Genomic DNA, 20997 nt, shown 5'->3' with positions numbered 1-20997 from the left:
TAGCTATTCCCAACATCTTAACTGATATTATTTGCTTTCGTAAAGATGTTACTAAGGCTTCTGCTCCCCAGTGACATTCTTGATGTCTTGTTTGAATTATCTCTCTCATCCCAAGAGGTGGAATTACTACTTGTCCATTTGGAGTTATCCACCATCCAGCTAAGCTTTCTTAGCATTTAATAACTGACCCAATTTGTCATCTTCCTCTGAATATCTCGGTTTTTCCCTAGGAAGGGTTACTGTTTTAGAAGGAATTATTGCCATTTGCGATGTTTGTCTCTTTGCTACCTTCTTTGCTGTTTTATCAGCTAAATTATTTCCAATTATTATTTTTATATTTCCAATCTGATGTGCTTTACAGTGCATGATTGCTACTTGATCTGATTTTTGAACTGCTTGCAATAATTGTAAAATTTCTGTTTGATGCTTAATGTTTGATCCTTGAGAGGACAATAACCCCCTCTCTTTCCACAAAGCTCCATGGACATGCACTACCCCAAAGGCATATTTTGAATCTGTCCAGATATTTACTCTCTTGTCCTTGCTTAGTTCTAAGGCTCGAATTAAAGCGATGAGTTCTGCCTTTTGGGCTGATGTGGTACTCGCCAATGCTCCTGCTTCTATAACTGTAGTCTCTGTTGTTACCGCATATCCGGCGTATCGAACTCCTTGTTCCATAAAGCTGCTTCCATCAGTATACAGTTCCCAATCTGGTCTCTCCAACGGCACATCTTTCAGATCTTCACGACTGGAATAAACATACTCGATAGTAGCCAAGCAATCATGTTCCAGTCGTCCTTCTTCCTGTATGGAACTTAAAAACACTGCAGGATTTACCAGGTTAGTTGTCTTTAGAATCACATCATCTTGTTCAGTCAATACCACCTGGTATTTCATCATCCGGCTGGGGGACAGCCAGTGTCCCCCCTTCTGTTCTAGGACAGTTATCACCATGTGTGGAACATAGACTGTTATTGTTCTTCCCAAAGTCAATTTCCGAGCTTCTTGTATGAGCATCACTGTTGCAGCCACTGCTCAAAGGCAGTTTGGCCACCCTTTACTCACTGTGTCCAGTTGTTTAGAGAAATATCCGACTGGTCGTTTCCAGCTTCCTATCCTCTGGGTTAGTACTCCCAGTGCCAGGTGTTGCCTTTCATGAACAAACAGCTGGAAATCTTTGGTTAGATCCGGCAGTCCCAAGGCAGGTGCAGACATTAAGGCACGTTTCAGTTCTACAAAAGCATTTTGCTGTTGTGGGCCCCATACAAAGGGAGAGTTCTTTTGGGCCTCGTACAGCGGTTTAGCTATTAGCCCATAGTTCATGATCCAAAGGCAACACCACCCAGCCATTCCCAGAAATGCTCTGAGTTCATGAATATTTCTCGGCTCAGGTATACTGCAAATAGCTTCTTTGCGATTTCTTCCTAATTGCCGTTGTCCTTTTGAAATCTCAAAGCCGAGATATATCACAGTCTGGCAGGCTATCTGGGCTTTCTTTCTGGACACTTTGTATCCATTTAGTCCCAGAACATTTAAGAGGTCAATAGTCACCTGTATACAGGTAAGTCTTTCTTCTGTAGCAATCAGTATGTCATCCACATACTGTAGGAGTAAATGTCCAGGCCTTGATTTATCCTGTTTCCAGATTTCAAGTTCCTTTGCTAATTGATTTCCAAAAATAGTTGGACTGTTTTTAAATCCTTGGGGTAATCTAGTCCATGTCAGCTGCATCTTTCGCCCAGTTTGTGGATTTTCCCATTCAAAAGCAAACAGTTTTCTGCTTTCCTTTTCCAAAGGTATACAAAAGAAAGCATCTTTTAAATCAAGCACTGTAAACCACTGATAAGTCTCCCTTAATGCTGTTAACAGTGTATAAGGGTTTGCTACCACAGGATAAATATCCTTAACTATTTGATTTACTGCTCTCAAGTCTTGTACCAGTCTATATTCACCCGAAGGTTTTCTGACTGGTAAAATAGGAGTATTATACTCAGATTCACATTCTTCTAAAATTTTATACTCCAGAAATTTATCAATCAATTTCTTCAATTCCTGTCTCACTTCTGGTTTGATTGGATATTGTTTAATTCTCACTGTTCCTGCGCCTTCCTTCAAATCTATTTTAACCGGTTCTGCTAGTTTCGATTTGCCAGGAATATCTGTCTCCCATACAGTAGGGATCACTGCTAAATCCACCTCCGGTGGAATTTCTTGTTCCTTTACCTTTTCTTGTATCATCAAAACTTCTCCCGTTTTTGACTCGGGAATTTTCAAAAAGAATTCTCCTTCATCAAAAACAATTTGTGCATTTAATTTAGATAACAAATCTCTCCCTAACAAAGGTACCGGACATTCTGGTACATATAAAAATTCATGTGTAATTATTTTATTTCCAAATTTCAAATCTATGGGTTGTAGGAATGGCCTGTTTTCTTCTTTCCCTGTTGCTCTTTTTATATTGGCTGTCTTTGTTCCAATTTTTCCTTTACAAGTATTTAATACTGAAAGTGTCGCCCCTGTATCTACTAAAAATTTAACTTCTTTATCTCCCAGCTTAATTTTAACCAGAGGTTCAGCTGGGCTCCCCTCCGGTCCCCTTCAGTCATCTAAAACCATTATTTTGGCAAGGTCGTGAGAAGCACTCCTGTTTCTGAGGCAGTCCTTTTTCCAGTGTCCTTCCTCTTTACACAAGGCACACTGATTTATTCCTAAGAGGGTATTAAATTTCCGATCACCACAATTCATATACCCTCCTCGTCCATTAAATCCTCGTCCTCTTCCTCTGCCCCTTCCTCTATCTACTGTTCCTGCCATCACTGCCAATAAATCTATTCTCCTTGTTCTTCTTTCTTCTTTTTCTCTGTTATTATATACCCTCCATGCCACTTCCAACATTGCATTTAAACTTCTTGAATTCTCTCCCTCCAGTTTCTGGAGTTTTTTTCTTATATCTGGTGCCGATTGCCCCATAAAAATCAAAGCCAATTGTATCTGTGCTGCCTCTGTTTCCACTCTCAAATCAGTGTATTTTCTAGCAGCTTCCTTTAATCTTTCCAAAAATGCTGAGGGAGATTCATTTTTATCTTGTCTTACTTCATATAATTTAGACCAATTCAAAGATTTAGGCATGGCATGTCTAATCCCATACAAAACCCACTTTTGATACCGCTTCAATCTTTCTCTATGTGCCACATTATTTGGATCCCACTGCGGATCCCCAGATGGAAAATTCTGTTCTATTGTTCCACCTGTTATTCCACTCATCACATCCACCTCTGCCTGTGTTTTGCCAGCTTTTAATACCATTTGTTTCTCTTTATCATCTAAAAAATTATCCAAAATCACCTGTAAATCACTCCAGTCTGGATTCTGTGTTCTAATTATAGTATCTACCACCTTGCCCACTTTTTCAGGATCTTCTCTATAGTTTCCTGCTGCCTGTTTCCAAGTCATCAAATCCGTAGCTGTAAAAGGTATTTTCACATAGACTGGTCCGTCGCTGCCAACTCCCTGTCGCAGGGGAGCTATTGTATGGGTCTGTTGCCGAGTTCTCCGTGAAACAGGAGTATGAATTACAATCTCCGATAATCTCTCTCCCACATCTCCTGTTCCACTGCTATCTGGTTCAGTCACCGGTTCTTGTATCCTTAATTCTCGACCCTGATTCATTTCTCTCCTAGGAGGGGATATATCTAACTCTGGTCCATCGTCATTCTCAATAGCAGTCCTTTTCTTCAAACAACCTTTCCCAATCTCACAAGTTGTACAACACTTTTTCACTTTCTTATTATCAGCGGTTACAGCCATTACTAAATTATCTCCAGTAGTTAACTTACATTCCTCCTGCCAATCCTTTCTTTGTCTCAAGTAAAAGAACAAATCCACATATGGCATTTCACTCCATTTCCCTTCTCTTTTACAATACAACATTAACTGCAAAATAGTGTTATAATTCAGTGTCCCGTTCATGGGCCACTTTTCCTGATCTTCTAGTATATATAGTGGCCACCAATTATTACAATACTCAATCATCTGGCTTTTTGGCAAATCCTCATATAAATCTCCCCAATGCGCTAACAAACATCCCAATGGAGAATTTTTCGGGATTTTATCAGTTAACACAAGATTACCCAAGCTTCTACTTTTAAACAACCGAGTTAACTTAGTTGCCATGGTGTAATTACCCACAGTACAATACACAATTATTCAACTCTGTCACTCCGATCCGCGGATCCACACTCCACACTCGCTTTCGTTTTCAATTATACGTCTCACCCTTACAACCACACTCACACTTTCCCACAGTTACTTTAAACAAGCATATAACACAATTTTATACCTCTTAATTTTCTTCTTAATACACAGACTCACAAAGCAACAGAAAGACAAACATATAACACAATATTATACCTCTTAATTTTCTTCTTAATACACAGACTCACAAAACAACAAAAAGACAAACATATAACACAATATTATACCTCTTAATTTTCTTCTTAATACACAGACTCACAAAACAACAAAAAAAGCACTAAAACTTCTAACTTCTTGTTAGAGGCACAGCCTTAGAGAACACTATAGCATATAGTTTCTCTTGTCTACACTTTTGTCCAACCCTGCAATAGCTTTCGCTTATGTCTTACGGGCAGACGCCTTGGCCTCCACTTCCACAAGGATCCTTTTAGTCCAACCCTGCAATAGCTTTCGCTTATGTCTTACGGGCAGACTCCTAGTCCTACCCTGCGCAGGTCTTTCACTGCGTCTGACAGGTAGACTTACTCAGTGGGACTCCAACCCACTGGTGGGACTCCATCCCACTCTTTCCCATACACTTATTATAGTGGGACTCCTGCCCACTTCCTCTAGTGCACTTACTTACTACAATTAAAAAGAAGTGTCTTACCCAAAAAAATCCAGGGAACGTCGCGAAGAGCCTTACGGATCGGGGATCGATGGGTGTCCCCGAGAAATCCTCGGTGCCGGCTGGAACCGATCAGGTCCCCGACTCCTCCGGTCTCCTTCAGCGAGGTCCCATCTGGGTCGCCAAAACTGTTACCGAAATCTCGGAATGAAGAACTTATCGACACCAATGTGATGTAGATAAGCAGACACTTCTTTATTGACGGCCGGGTGCGTGAGCGAGTCCTCTCGCGATCAACGCACACCAGGTCCCAAACTCAGATTCCATATATAGAACTTATTCATACATATTCATTAAATATTCATGCATAATCATAACATTTCCCATAAATCATTTACATACTCTCCTCCTATATCCGATTCTGCGCAGTAAAGCGTAGAAAGGTCTAGAAATGGGTCTAGGGTACGATTTGGGTAGGTGGTATATGAGTCGGTGGTCGCGATCTCCCCCTGCCGGAATTACCTTTTACTAAAGTTCACAGTTTCTTGGCAGGCACCTACAAGCTGTTCCAGTCGACTCTCCCCAGTTCCCATTAATCTCATATTCTGACATTTCAATACACCTCTGCATACAGAAGACTGGTTAAGTACAAAGGAACCTTTCAACCCTAGAGTTATTACCTAAGTTTTTCACAATAGTTCCAGGCCCTTCTTCTAGCCTTGGTACAGGACGTACAAAAGATGTCATAACTACTTCTACTATATAGCTGTAAATTTTCCATAAAAATTTTCTTATTCCTCTATATTTTAATTCTATTAAATGATTTTATAAAATCAATCAATCAATCTAATATAATCAATCAATCTTAACTTATTAACAAATCGATAACACCACTACCAAAATATTGCCATGTAAATCCAATACAGAGATTCATCAGAAGCCACTACAGGCTATTGTAGGCACATGGGAACAGTCCCAAAATCAGTAATTAATTGACCTCAATTGTTTTGGTGTGCTAGATCTACTCCTTAGGCTAAGGCTCCCCATCCAGTCAAGAGCCAGCTTTTACTTTGAGCTGGACAACACTTGTGATGTGAGGTACTGTCTGCTAAGACTGGTCACCTTCATAACTAAAGCAGGAAACATCAAAGCCATGAGGTCCATACTTCAGAAAGGTGCTATGTGGCCTTGGTGCCATGCCCTGGACTGCCCATCTGAAAACAAATGACAGGAAGAATTCAGTTACTACTATAGATTGAATCAGTGCTCATTCAGTAGCTGTATGAACAGCCTCATTCCCCCAACATTATAACAACAGATTTAATTTTAAAATAATTATAACTGGGTTCTTTTTCTTTTGATTTCTGAGCCCTAGGGGGTAAACTCAGTTTTTTCCAGTTTCTGACTAGAACCTATTTTTTTTTACTGAACATGAAGATGTCCTCATCTCCCCCTCCCCCAAAAGTGCAGCAACTACAATAAAATCAGGAGTTGATAATAAAAAATGAGTCGTATAGACTTAGACCAAGCAGTGAGAAGCCACACACACACACAAAATAATGGGACTTTAAGAGGAATTCAGTTGTCATGAAAAAAAGAGGCAGAGGTTTGGGGGCTGATTCTTGGTGGATGCTGGAGGAAAGGTTGCATGAAGCATCTGACTCAGGTGTCAGTCCATGCAACAACCACCAGAATATTTTGAATCTATAGTCAATGGGGTTACGTGTCTCTGGGTTTGATTTAAAGCAGGGGTCCTCAATCTACAGCCTGCGGGCCAGATACGGCCCCCCAGGGTCCTCAATCTGGCCCCTGGTATTTACAGAACCCCCCCCGCCCCCCACTGGGGGTTGGGGGGGGGAAACCAAGCAGCCACAGATGACTTCCTGCCACTTCATTTGTGCGCTGGCCCCCTGTTTAAAAAGTTTGAGGACCCCTGATTAAAAGCATGTCAATTAAATGCCTAATGTCAAACTGTGAATATCCCCTGAGAAGTAATGGAGGGAGGTTCCTCCTCTTACTCTCAGAAAAATAGGCCCCTCACACTGTGGCATTTCTTTCATACTCCAAGCATAGTTGTTTCAAATACCTGTAGAAATTCTCAAAGGAGATTCTGAGAAGTCTGGTTAATTAATTTTTCCATTAGAGATCCTAGTGCAATGGCTTGTAAAAGTAATTTGCAAAAAAATTACTTGTCTCCCAGGCAAAACTGGGAGGACGCCATCAACACTAGAAGCATTTAAAAAATGCACAGTGTAGGCATGTACAGCAGGAAAGCTAACTCTAAGAGTATGCACTTTAGGAGAGTTGAATGTGTATGTGTGAGTATCTTTCCAGAAGCACGCATTTTTTGTCAAGGATAGTTACTGGGTGTAGAGGACGGAGACAGTGGGTTGTTTGACATTGATAATGTGCAGCTGAGATCCTGCAGCAAAGAGGTAAATAACTTTGAGGGAGTATGAGAAGAAACCCAGATGAGACAGAAACAAAGGAGGAATGTGATCTCACCTCTAGAAGATAAGGAAACAGCATGAACAGTAGAGAGTAGCCTATGGTGAACAGCAGCTGGGCACATGGACAGTAGAGTTTGACCAATAATAAAGCTTTTAGCAGCATATGTGCAGGTATAAACTTATAAAAGCTGCAACTAACTAACAATAAAGGTCTTTGCTTCACCATCCTTGCAAAATCTGTGCCTCAATCACCACAACTGGGTGCTGACATTTTGTGAGGATGATGTTTTACTTTGTTATGGAGTAGAACAGTGGTGGCTGGTGTGCCAGCTAGCCAGCAAAGGCTTTGGTCCCCACTTCTCTTGTTGCTTTTTCAATTTTCATGACCTCTGATTTAACAATTTTACTTAAAATATGACATACAATTCCCTTTTCAAACATCACCTGAATCAACTCCTTCCCTAACCTGTAAATTCCCTCATTAAATAGCAGATCCCCAGGATTAATGCAACCTTAATGAGGCACAGTTATAATAAGAAAGCTCATGTATTTTTTACGTCAAGCTTTGCTGCCCCAGCCTCCAGGAAACAGTTGCTTGAATGTGTTATGTATCAGTAGGATTTTATGCTGTTATGTAATTCAAAGAAATTATTCAATGTAGATTGTTCTTTTGGTTAAATATACATCATAAATATACAGGACAGCACATTATAGATCAGCTAATGTTACAGTGAGGGCCTTACATTTTGCACTGCTTAACTTCTTGATACTATATGTAATGACCTGACTTTGCTTTCATTTAGCTAGTATTCAAGTTTTAACTTCTACCTCTACAAAGGCAAGGAAAAGTTCTAACATACACAATTCCCAAGTATGATATTTATTTGTAACTGACCTTACCCTCCTCCCTAGACTAGGGATTGATGCAATGACTTTAAGTGGAGGCCCAACTGACTTCAGTGGAGTGGCAGAGATAGCTGCCAGTGGTTAATTAAATTAACAATGTGTATCTGGAATTGTTACCGAAATCTCGGAATGAAAAACTTATCAGCGCCAATGTGATGTAGATAAGCAGACACTTCTTTATTGACGGCCGGGTGCGTGAGTGAGTCCTCTCACGATCAACACACACCAAGCTTCAAAATCATACGCCTCATATAGAACTTATTCATACATATTCATTAAGTATTCATGCATAAACATAGTATTTCCCGAAAATCATTAACATACTCTTGCTTCATATGTTAATTAGCTTATCAGTCCTTCATGCTTGCACAAATTCTTCCAAAAATTGTGGGCAGGGGTCTTTGGGAGGAAGGCCGTAGGTCTTCCTCATGGTGTACTTTTCACCTTTTGTCTAGAATGTGATGGTCTTGCAAGTTTGCAGTGTTCTTATCAGTCTGGGCTAATTTATGTCCTTGTCAACCATCTGTGTCTTCTGCTTGTTTCTTTTAGTCGCTCCCTGTAAATAACTTCTAAACAGGCCCCTTGTTAGAGAAAGTTAAAGAAACAGACTCCTTCTTTCATCAGTTATTTCATTAATTATTTCTTTCAAACTATGGTTACATGACCTAAATACTATACCTACATTCTTTGAGTAAATATAAGTTCTTAGCCTTGGTACAGGGCTGTACAGAGGATTTCATAGCAGCTTTTGTTGTGCAACTACTAGTTTCATTAGAATATATTTCTTATTCCTCTATATTTCTATTAAAATGATTTTAGCAAATCTGTAACATTTCCCGCCTTTGAAAGTGTTGAAACTCATTATTTCAATACTTGCACATTATTTACATAGCATTTGTTTTAGCATATTTTGGTGGTGAACTGTATCCTGGTGGAATAATTGGTACTTCTCTCATGATCATGCGATTGACTGCAATTCCATTGATAAACTGTTTCTTCAAACAAGCATATATTAGCATGATCATTAGAAAGACAATCAGTAACAGAAACAAAGTTTTGATTATAGATTGTATCCAAGAACCTAGATTCCATCCCAGTTTGTTAAAAATTTTCCCCAGCCAATCTTCTAACATATCTTCTTGAATTGATTCTATTTCCTTTTCAATTTTACCTAATAGGTTCAGATCATGTTCCACATCTTGAGTAACATTTGGAATATGAATGCAGCAGTGGTCCTGTCTATCCTTGAGATATCCACATACTCCATGTTCTTTAAGTAAAAGCATATCTAATGCCATACTATTTTGTAAAGTCATTCTAGAAGTTGCCTGCAATTGTATGTTCAGTTCCCTAAACCCCCTCTTGGTGACATTTGCTAACTTTTCTACCTGACCTGCTAACTGATAAAGCCACTCCCTGTTTCTATATGAGGCTATAGGATTTAAAAGTGATTCAAGTACCCAGCCAATTTTCACTCCTGTTGATGGTTCGTTCCAAGTATCATCATTTGTCTTAGACCTCTTGGTTCGTTTTAATTATAAAGTTTCCAAGGGTCCCTTAAATGGTGATTTCTTCCAAATCGGGCACAATGTTGGCATGCCTAAAGTAATTTGTTTCACCTTACCATCTAATGGTAAATGTGTGTTCCAGGTTCCGTCACTTAATGCTCAAACTAAATGTCCTGGACTTTGAATAGTAGATTTTCTGCAACTAAACAAATCTCCTTCTCTGGGTGTAAAGGCACTAGTTAAATTGAGAGTATTCTTCAGACCTCGGCAAAAGAAACCATATTTTAAAGCAGTGGCCAGAGGAGGAATTCGTTGAATTATTGTCTGCATTGCTGCAATCATACACCTTTTCACATTTCCACCATGGCACTATTTTATTCTCCTCTCTCCATGAAGTTGATTTATCATCGACTGAGGGTAAAACTACGACAGCTTTTCCCTCCCAGGTAAAACACCAAGGAGTTCTGGCCATGTACTGAAATTGAGAAAATATGGACTTGGACCATATAGAGTCCCATTGTTCTACTGATTGCGTACCTTGGCCTGTTTTGTTACACTTCCATTCCATAATATTTTTGCTCACTTTGGTTTTAAGTTGTTAATCATAAGAACACCATCCCACAGTCTTAAATCACCCTATTTTGGTAAAAACATAATTTAACAATTTTTCACAATCCGCCAGACTACCTGGAGTTTTCCACTGTTTTCTAATGACTTTCACTTGCTCATACCATTGAGTTACTGGCCTTTGTTCACAATAGGTGGTCTCATTTTTATGTTCCAGATTTGTCAGATTCATAGTTAAAATTCCCCATGGAATGGATTCACCTGCTGCCCTCAGTATTGGTAAACAAGCAGTGATCTGTGCAACATTCTGCAAGTTGGCAAATTCTTTAATCAATCCCAACATCAAATTTTCCTCAGCCATTTCTTTGGGAATGTCAATTACTTGTTCTGTTTCTAGTTGTCTTTTGTTCCTGTCTACCAAGTCAGTCCATGATCCTACCAACACTGACCATAATAAAATCTAAAGAACAATCAAAACCTGATATGAAAAATTAGACATGTTTCAGAGTCAGTTTTAAAGACTCTGGATCATGGTTAACAATCTTCCATGGAGTAGGTGCTCTCTTCACCCGAGTATAATGTTTCCAAGCATCTGATTCTGCAATCTTGATAGCTGTAAAAGTGGTTAACAGTATCTGGAAAGGTCCTCTCCAACGTTCCTGCAAAGGTTTGGAGGTCCAGGTTTTCACATAAACATAGTCTCCCGGTTGGAAATCATGCACTGAATTCTCCAGGGATAAAGGTCTATTCCAAATTACTGCACTCTGAATTGCAGCCAAAGTTTTCCCTAGAGAAAGCAAATAGTTATATACATCCTGCTTTCCTTTTACATGTATGTTTGGATTTGGTTCTGGAGACTCATATGGTTTTCAATATAATAATTCATAAGGACTGGCTGAGGTTCCACTCTTTGGCTGTACTCTGATTCATAATAATGCCAATGGAAGTGCTTGAGGCCATTTTAGATTAGTTTCTTGACAAATTTTACTTATTTGTCTTTTTAAAGTCTGATTCATCCTTTCTACCTTTCCACTAGATTGTGGCCTCCAAGGCGCATGTAAATCCCAAGTAATACCCAATACTTTGCTAACACTTTGGACTACTTCAGCAACAAAGTGTGGACCTCTGTCAGAAGAAATTCCAATAGGAACTCCTAATCTTGGAATTATTTCCTGTAATAACCACTTCACAACCTCTTTTTGCTTGTGTGGTGCGACAGGGAAGGGCTTCTGGCCATCCTGTAAAAGTATCAACCCTTACCAGGATGTACCGGTACCCATTTTGTCTAGGTAACTCTGAGAAATCTACTTGCCAATAATCTCCAGGTTCTGTACCAGATTTTAACCTACCCATTTGGACTCTTTTCTTAATTACTGGATCATTTTTCAAACATACTTCACATTTTGCAGTTATCATTTTAGCTAATCCTAACATTTTAACTGATACTATTTGTTTCCGTAAAGAAGTTACTAAGGCTTCCACTCCCCAGTGACATTACTGATATCTTGTTTGAATTATCTCTCTCATCAAAAGAGGTGGAATTACTACTTGTCCATTAGGAGTTATCCACCATCCAACTACGTTTTTCTTAGCATTTAATAACTGACCCAATTTGTCATCTTCTTCTGAATATCTTGGCCTTTCCTTAGGAAGGGTGCTGGGGTATGCAGCGGGTCTGCAGATAAGTTAGTTGACTTCAAAGACTTAGCCGTGTACCTTTAAGACAGCCACAAATTGTCAGGTCTGTAAACAGGATGTGAAGAACCGGAACTTAGAACCGCAGCATACGGGCACCTACAGCAACAGCAAATAGCAAGCAAGAAAAGGGACACAAAAACCTATCAGGGTCTGACACCTGCACTGTCTAAAATATAAAAATAGTTTGTATAAACAATAAAGGCCTATTGTCTGAACCCAGCCATGCAGACATAGTGTTTCTTTTAAGTCCGCCTCGACTTGCGTCACCACATTTGGTGACCCTGACGTGCCGATATGATCCCAGTAAAGGGTATCAAAAAGAGACCCTGAGACGGTGCCGATGTGACCCCGGTAAGGGGTGTCAGGAGCAGATCCTGAAACTGTGACCAGCGGGTTGCTGGGGAGGCAGAGCCTGGTGAAGCGGAGTAGCGCAGCGAGCGGCTGCAAGATCCCGGGAGAAGGTGACACTTCTCCCTGGTAAGGTGAGCCACCAGGGACAGCATGGGGAGTAAGTTATCTAAAGAAGATAGCATGGTGCTATCAATGTGGCAATTAGTATTAGAGAAGCGTGGAATTACTTTAGATGGGCTTCGGTTAAAAGATGTATTATTGTGGGCCAAAACACATGGAGTGGAAATGTCCCCCGCGACTGCTCTTAGTGTGTGGACCTGGGACAATTCAGGATCAACACTGTCAGAAGCTCTGGAAAAAGGGGACAAAGAGGCGTCGGGGTTTTTGCCTACATGGGGACTGCTTAGACATGTAGGGGGCTTCAAGAATCCGCAAGATGCAAATGGGGGCTTGCAAAATCAGCAAAATGCAACTGGGGGCTTGAAAAATCAGCAAACTGCAACTGGGGGCTTGCCAAATCAGCAAAATGCGAGTGGAGACTTGCAAAGTCTGCAAGACGCAAGTGGGGGCTTAAAAAGTCAGCAAAATGCGAATGAGGGTACATCGTTCAAACCTCCCCTGTATCCCCCTCCAGAATACAGACAAGAGGATGAGGGGGTAGGGGAGGGGGAGAGTCTGTGTCCCTTACCAGGCGCCACTCCCCAATGCCTGAATCCCCTAAATCTCTCCAACTGCATCGACTTATACTTGATACCGATTCCGAGTACGAGGACGACAAGCAGAAGCCTCGGTGGACCGATCCCAGCCCCCCCTGACTCCCCCCAGCCCACACGACCTCCCCCCTCGGCTCCGGCCCCCCCGCCCGCGTCCTCGGCGCCGCCCGCCCCCTCGGCTCCGGCCCTGCCTGCGCGGGATGGAAATTCCGAAAACCCGGATTCGGGTCCAGCTACGACAACGTTATCAGTCACAGGCGATGAAGAAGGTGGAGGTGGTAAAAATCCAGTTTCCCGTGGTACAGTAATGACGCGCGACCCTCGCCGATTTTGGCAGGCTATAAGAGATGGGGCATTAAAAGACGGGAACTGGGATTTAGTAGAACTGATAGGCGGACTGCTCCTTATCTTTCTACGCCTTCCACCGATGCACCGCATGCATATCCTATTGTATTGGGGGATGCGGCTGCTGGTAATCCTCACGTTCACACACCATTTGCTTGGAAAGTAGTACAGGACTTGCAAAAAACTGTTTTGCAATACAGGGTGATTGTGTTCTCTCACGCGGAAAAGCTGTCTATAATCTACTGTATTACAGTGGTTGAAATGTATTTTGGTGTTAAAAAAAAAAAAAGGAATTGTAGAATTGTATGGAACAGAGACAGTGGGTTGTTTTGACATTGATAATGTGCAGTTTTGGCCTTGCTTTGAATGATGTGCAGCTGAGATCCTGCAGTAAAGAGTTAAATAACTTTAAGGGAGTATGAGTAGAAACTAGGATAAGATGGAAGCGTGTGAACAAGTAGTTTTAACCTATCACCTTTTAAATAACAAAGCCTGCGGTCTGCGTAGAGTGTGTATTTTTAGCTGGGGGTACATATTGGTGTGAGTCTATTAATAAAGTGGCACTAACTAAAACAAAAAAAAAAAAAAAAAAAAAAGGGAAATGAAGGGAATGACCCCAGAGGCACGATTAGAGAAAGCATGAAGGTGTCTTAGTACACATGAAAGACCCTCGTACCGGGCATTGGTCGGGACCGCATGAATTGTTACCTTGGGCGAGAGGTTATGCTTGTGTTTCTACAGATGAAGGCCCGCGATGGATACCTGCTCGCTGTGTGCGGCCTGAGCTTAGTGTGCCAGACTGTGGGAGCGCTGCTGCCGCCAGTCAACCCAACAACTAATGTGTGGCCTCCTTACTGAACCAGTCCTTGTTTGGTGTGCCCTTCCTTGAAACTGACTTGCAGACATTGTTGCAAAAAAGTGAATGTATGTGAGGAATGAAGAATCTTACTGAAAGCCTTGATATTTGGGATAATTGATTACCTCTGTATAATGTTAACCCAAAAGAAGTCAATATTGTTTGCACCTTGAATGTCGATACCTTGTTTGTTAGGCAGGTAAGAATGTGAGTCAAATTTGCCACCATTATATACAAAACAGAGCAACTATTGGTTTTTGTTGTTGGCTTAAGAACATGGCTGTGAGGATTTTGATGGTATGTGCTGCATGGATTTTAGGTGCCCCATTGCAGCAACATGTTACCAAAATCTGAGAAAATGTCAGCCATTTTGGCATCCATTCACTCAATTGGCAGTATTGTTTGTTTGCTATTACCTTGGTTGCTGTCATGTTTGCAAGGGCCCTGCAGAACATGGCAAACCTGGTACTAGCTGTTCAAAAACAAAAAGGGGGAATTGTTGGGGTCTGCAGCGGGTCTGCAGACAAGTTAGTTGACTTCAAAGACTTAGCCGTGTACCTTTAAGACAGCCACAAATTGTCAGGTCTGTAAACAGGATGTGAAGAATCAGAACTTAGAACCGCAGCATACGGGCACCTACAGCAACAGCAAATAGCAAGCAAGAAAAGGGACACAAAAACCTATCAGGGTCTAACACCTGCACTGTCTAAGATATATAAATAGTTTGTATAAACAATAAAGGCCATTTTGTTGGAACCCAGCCACGCAGACATAGTGTTTCTTTTAAGTCCGCCTCGACTTGCGTCACCACAGAAGGGTTACTGTTTTAGAAGTGTGTTTGTTTCTTTGCTACCTTTCTTGCCATTTTATCAGCCAAATTATTTTCAGCAATTATTTTTGTATTCCCAATTTGATGTGCCTTACAGTGCATGATTGCTACTTGATCTGGCTTTTGAACTGCTTGCAATAATTGTATAATTTCCTTTTGATGCTTAATGTTTGATCCTTGAGAGGACAATAGCCCCCTCTCTTTCCACAAAGCTCCATGGACATGCACTACCCCAAAGGCATATTTTGAATCTGTCCAGATATTTACTTTCTTTTCTTTACTTAATTCTAGGGCTCGAATCAAAGCAATAAGTTCCGCTTTCTGGGCTGATGTGGTACTCGCCAATGTTCCTGCTTCTATAACTATAGTATCTGTTGTTACCGCATATCCAGCGTATCGGACTCCTTGTTCCATAAAACTGCTCCCATCTGTATACAATTCCCTGTCTGGTCACTCCAATGGCACATCCTTCAGATCTTCACGACTGGAATAAACATACACGATGGTAGCCAAGCAGTCATGTTCCAGTTGTCCCTCTTCCTGTATGGAGCTTAAAAACACTGCAGGGTTTACCAGGTTAGTTGTCTTTAGAATCACATCATCCTGTTCAGTCAATACCACCTGGTACTTCATCATTCGGCTGGGAGACAACCAATTGTCCCCCCTTTTGTTCTAAAACAGTTATCACCATGTGTGGGACACAGACTGTTATTGTTCTTCCCAAGGTCAATTTCCGAGCTTCTTGTATGAGCATCACTGTTGCCGCCACTGCTCGAAGGCAGTTTGGCCACCCTTTACTCACTGTGTCCAGATGTTTGGAGAAGTATCCGACTGGTCTTTACCAGCTTCCTATCTTCTGAGTTAACACGCCCAGTGTCAGGTGTTGTCTTTCATGAACAAACAAGTGAAAATCTTTGGTTAAATCCGGCAGTCCCAGAGCAGGTGCAGACATTAAGGCACGTTTCAACTCTACAAAAGTCTTTTGTTGTTGTGGGCCCCATACAAAGGGAGAGTTCTTTTAGGCCTCATACAGCGGTTTAGCTATTAGCCCATAGTTCATAATCCAAAGGCAACACCACCCAGCCATTCCCAGAAATGCTCTGAGTTCATGAATATTTCTCGGCTCAGGTATACTACAAATAGCTTCTTTGCGATCTTTTCCTAATTGTCGCTGCCCTTTTGAAATTTCAAAGCCCAGGTATATCACAGTCTGACAGGCTATTTGGGCTTTCTTCCTGGATACCTTATACCCGTTTAGTCCCAGAAAATTCAAGAGGTCAGTAGTCACCTGTATACAAGTAAATCTTTCTTCTGTAGCAATCAATATATCATCCACATATTGTAGAAGTAAATGTCCAGGTCTTGGTTTGTCCTGTTTCCAGATTTCAAGTTCCTTTGCTAACTGATTTCCAAAAATAGTTGGACTGTTTTTAAATCCTTGGGGTAATCGGGTCCATGTCAGCAGCATCTTTCACCCGGTTTGTGGATTTTTCCATTCAAAAGCAAATAGTTTTCTGCCTTCCTTTTTCAAAGGTATAAAAAAGAAAGCATCTTTCAAATCAAGCACTGTAAACCACTGATAAGTCTCCTTTAACGCTGTTAACAACGTATAGGGATTTGCTACTACAGGATAAATATCCTTAACTATTTGATTCACTGCTCTCAAATCTTGTACTAACCTATATTCACCTGAGGGTTTTCTGACTGGTAAAATAGGAATATTATACTCAGATTCACATTCTTCTAATATTTTATACTCCAGAAATTTATCAATCAATTTCTTCAATTCCTGTCTCACTTCTGGTTTGATTGGATATTGTTTAATTTTCACTGCCCCTGCGCCTTCCTTCAAATCTATTTTAACAGGCTCTGCTAGTTTCGATTTACCAGGAATACCTGCTTCCCATACAGTAGGGATCACTGCTAAATCCACCTCCGGTGGAGTTTCTTGTTCCTTTACTTTTTCTTGTATCATCAGGATTTCTCCCGTTTTTGACTCAGGTATTTTCAAGAAAAGTTCTCCTTCTTCAAAAACAATTTGTGCATTCAATTTGGATAACAAATCCCTTCCTAACAAGGGTATCGGACATTCTGGTACATACAAGACTTCATGTGTAATTATCTTATTTCCAAATTTCAAATCCAGGGGTTGCAGGAATGGCCTGTTCTCTTCTTTCCCTGTTGCTCCTATTATATTAGCTGGTTTTGTTCCAATTTTTTCTTTACAGGTATTTAATACTGAAAATGTCACTCCTGTATCCACTAAAAATTTAACTTCTTTTACTCCCAGCGTAATTATAACCAGAGGTTCAGCTGGGTTCCCCTCCGGTCTCCTTCAATCATCTAAAACCATTACCTTGGCCATGTCTTGATAAGCATTCCTATTTTTAGGATAATCCCTTTTCCAATGTCCTTCCTCCCTGCACAAAGCACACTGATTTATTCCTAAGGGGGTATTAAATTTCCCATTGCCATAGTTCATACAACCTCCCCTTCCATTAAATCCTTGTCCTCTTCCTCTGCCCCTTCCTCTATCTGCCATTCCTGTCATTACGGCCAATAATCTACTCTCCCTAATTTTTCTTTCCTCTTTTTCTCTGTTGTTATATATTTTCCATGCTACCTCCAACATTTTATTCAAACTCCTTGAATCCTCTCCCTCCAGTTTCTGGAGTTTCTTCCTTATATCTGGTGCCGATTGTCCCATAAAAATCAAAGCCAAATGTATCTGAGCTGTCTCTGTTTCCACTCTCAAATCAGTATATTACCTGTCAGCTTCCTTCAGTCTCTCCAGAAATGCTGAGGGAGATTCATTTTTATCTTGCCTTACTTCATACAACTTAGACCAATTCAGAGATTTAGGCATAGCATGTTTAACTCCATATAAAATCCATTTCTGATACCGACTCAGTCTTTCTCTATGTGCCACATTATTTGGGTCCCACTGCGGATCCCCAGATGGAAAATTCTGCTCTAATGTTCCACCTGTTATTCCACTCAACACAGCCACCTCTGCCTGTGCTTTGCCAGTTTTCAATACCATCTGCTTCTCTGTATCATCTAACAAATTATCCAGGATCACCTGTAAATCATTCCAGTCCGGGTTCTGCATTCTGATTATAGTATCTACTACTCTGCCCACTCTTTCAGGATCTTCTCTATAAATTCCTGCTGCCTGTTTCCATGCCATCAAATCCATAACTGAAAAAGGCACTTTCACACACACTGGCCCATCACTACCAACTCCCTGTCGCAGGGGAGCTATTGTTTGTGTCTGCTGCCGAGTTCTCTGTGAAACAGGAGTATGAATTACAATCTCGGACAGTCCCTCCTCCACATCTTCTATTCCACTGCTATCTGGTTCACCCTCCTGCTCCCGTGCCCTATATTCTCGACCCCGATTCCTTTCTCTCCTAGGAGGGGATATATCTAATTCTGGTCCTTCATCAATTTCAAAAGCAATTCTCTTCTTCAAACAATCTTTCCCGATCTCACAAACTGAACAACACTTTTTCACTTTCTTATTATCAGCAGTTATAGCCATTACCAGGTTATCTCCAATAGTTAACTTGCATTCATCCTGCCAGTCTTTTCTGTCTTAAGTAAAAGAACAAATCCACATATGGCATTTCACTCCATTTCCCCTCTCTTTTACAGTACAGCGTTAACTGCAGAATGGTGTTATAATTCAGTGTCCCATTCATGGGCCACTTTTCCTGATCATCCAATATATACAAAGGCCACCAATTATTACAATACTCAATCATCTGGTTCTTTCGTAGATCATCATATAAATCTCCCCAATGTGCCAATAAATATCCCAACGGAGAATTTTTTGGAATTTTGTCATTTGCAGCCAAATTACCCATACTTTTACTTTTAAACCACTGTGTTAACTTAGATGCCATTGTATAATCACTTTACAGTACAATACACAATCACTCAAATCTGTCACTCCTATCCGCGGATCCAAACTCCACACTCGACTCACTTCGTGTTCAATTGCACATCTCTCCTTTACAGCCACACTCACACTTTTCCACAACCGTTATCTCAAACAAAGGTATATAGCACAATATTATACACTTCTTAATTGCTACTTGGTATACAATCAAAGAAATAAACAATTTCACAAAATAACACATGAAATACTTCTAACTTTTTGTTAGAGGTGCTACCTTAAAGAACACTATAGCATATAAGTTCTCTTATCTCCGCTATTGTCCAACCCTGCAATAGCTCTTGCTTATGTCTTACGGGCAGACGCCTAGGCTTCCACTTCCACAAGAATCCTTTAGTCCAACCCTGCGCAGCTTTCGCCATGACTGACAGGCAGACTTATTCAGTGGGACTCTAACCCACTGGTGGGACTCTAACCCACTCCTTACAGTGGGACTCTAACCCATTGCGTGGAACTCTAACCCACTTACTATAGTGCACTTATTATATTGGGACTCTAACCCACTTACTACAATTTACATACAAGAAGTGTCTTACCAAAATCCAGGGAACGTCGCGAAGAGCCTTACGGATCGGGGATCGATGGGTATCCCTGAGAAATCCTCGGTGCTGGCTGGAACTGATCAGGTCCCCGACTCCTCCAGTCTCCTTCAGCGAGGTCCCACCTGGGTCGCCAAAAACTTACCGAAATCTCGGAATGAAAAACTTATCAACACCAATGTGATGTAGATAAGCAGACACTTCTTCATTGACGGCCGGGTGCGTGAGTGAGTCCTCTCACGATCAACACACACCAAGCTTCAAAATCATACACCTCACATAGAACTTATTCATACATATTCATTAAGTATTCATGCATAAACATAGTATTTCCCGAAAATCATTAACATACTCTTGCTTCATATGTTAATTAGCTTGTGCAAATTCTTCCAAAAATTGTGGGCAGGGGTCTCTGGGACGTGGGCAGTGGTCTTTGGGAGGAAGGCCGTAGGTCTTCCTCATGGTGTACTTTTCACCTTTTGTCTAGAATGTGATGGTCTTGCAAGTTTGCAGTGTTCTTATCGGTCTGAGCTAATTTATGTCCTTGTCAACCATCTGTGTCTTCTGCTTGTTTCTTTTAGTCGCTCCCTCTAGATAACTTATAAACAGGCCCCTTGTTAGAGAAAGTTAAAGAAACAGACTCCTTCTTTCATCAGTTATTTCATTAATTATTTCTTTCAAACTATGGTTACATGACCTAAATACTATACCTACATTCTTTGAGTAAATATAAGTTCTTAGCCTTGGTACAGGGCTGTACAGAGGATTTCATAGCAGCTTTTGTTGTGCAACTACTAGTTTCATTAGAATATATTTCTTATTCCTCTATATTTCTATTAAAATGATTTTAGCAAATCTGTAACAGAATTATAGGTTTAACTCTAGATTCCTTTACACTTATGAATTGAAACAATGCAGTTATATACATGCATTTTTATGTCTGAATGGAGAACACATATAATACTTGACTACATTACATAACCCCACACACTTTTAATAAGTGGAAAAGCATACCCATTTTTACATTGTAAAAAACTCTGGTTAATAATCAAGTTTGTTTTATTAGTGCCAAATATCTATTCATACTGATTATTTAAGCACCTTTGTCTTTTTTAATTTATAAAATATGGGCTACAAAAACACTCCTATTTTACTTCAGATAAAAATACAAACAATCATTTATAATTTCTAGTCTTTTCAGAATTTGAATAAATGTTGATTTTCCAACAACAACAAAAGATCTTGGCTATTATTTTGTGTTGCTTCTGCTTTATGTTTTATTTAAGGAATCCTTTGCTAGTAACATTCTTAAATAATGTGATTCTGGGAATGTATACCATGTCATATTTTGTTAACATGAAAGAGGAAATATCCCAGTCCTCAGATCACACTTTAAAAAATATGACCAGTCTA

General features: G+C 40.5%; 1 protein-coding gene across 1 annotated transcript; it reads right to left on the bottom strand.

Moving 5' to 3' along the window:
* Positions 1 to 2598: 2598 nt before the first annotated feature.
* Positions 2599 to 3807, bottom strand: LOC121080449. The gene is made up of 2 exons (XM_040578464.1): positions 3426 to 3807; positions 2599 to 3185 (listed from the first exon to the last, which is right to left on the bottom strand). The coding sequence occupies exons 1-2, from the start codon at positions 3805 to 3807 to the stop codon at positions 2599 to 2601; spliced, it is 969 nt and encodes a 322-aa protein (XP_040434398.1).
* Positions 3808 to 20997: the final 17190 nt, after the last annotated feature.

This window comes from Falco naumanni, chromosome W (genome assembly GCF_017639655.2).
Source record: "Falco naumanni isolate bFalNau1 chromosome W, bFalNau1.pat, whole genome shotgun sequence".
Taxonomy (NCBI): Eukaryota; Metazoa; Chordata; class Aves; order Falconiformes; family Falconidae; genus Falco; species Falco naumanni.
Note: the sequence above shows the minus strand (reverse complement) of the source record. Positions and strands in the feature narration are given on the sequence as shown.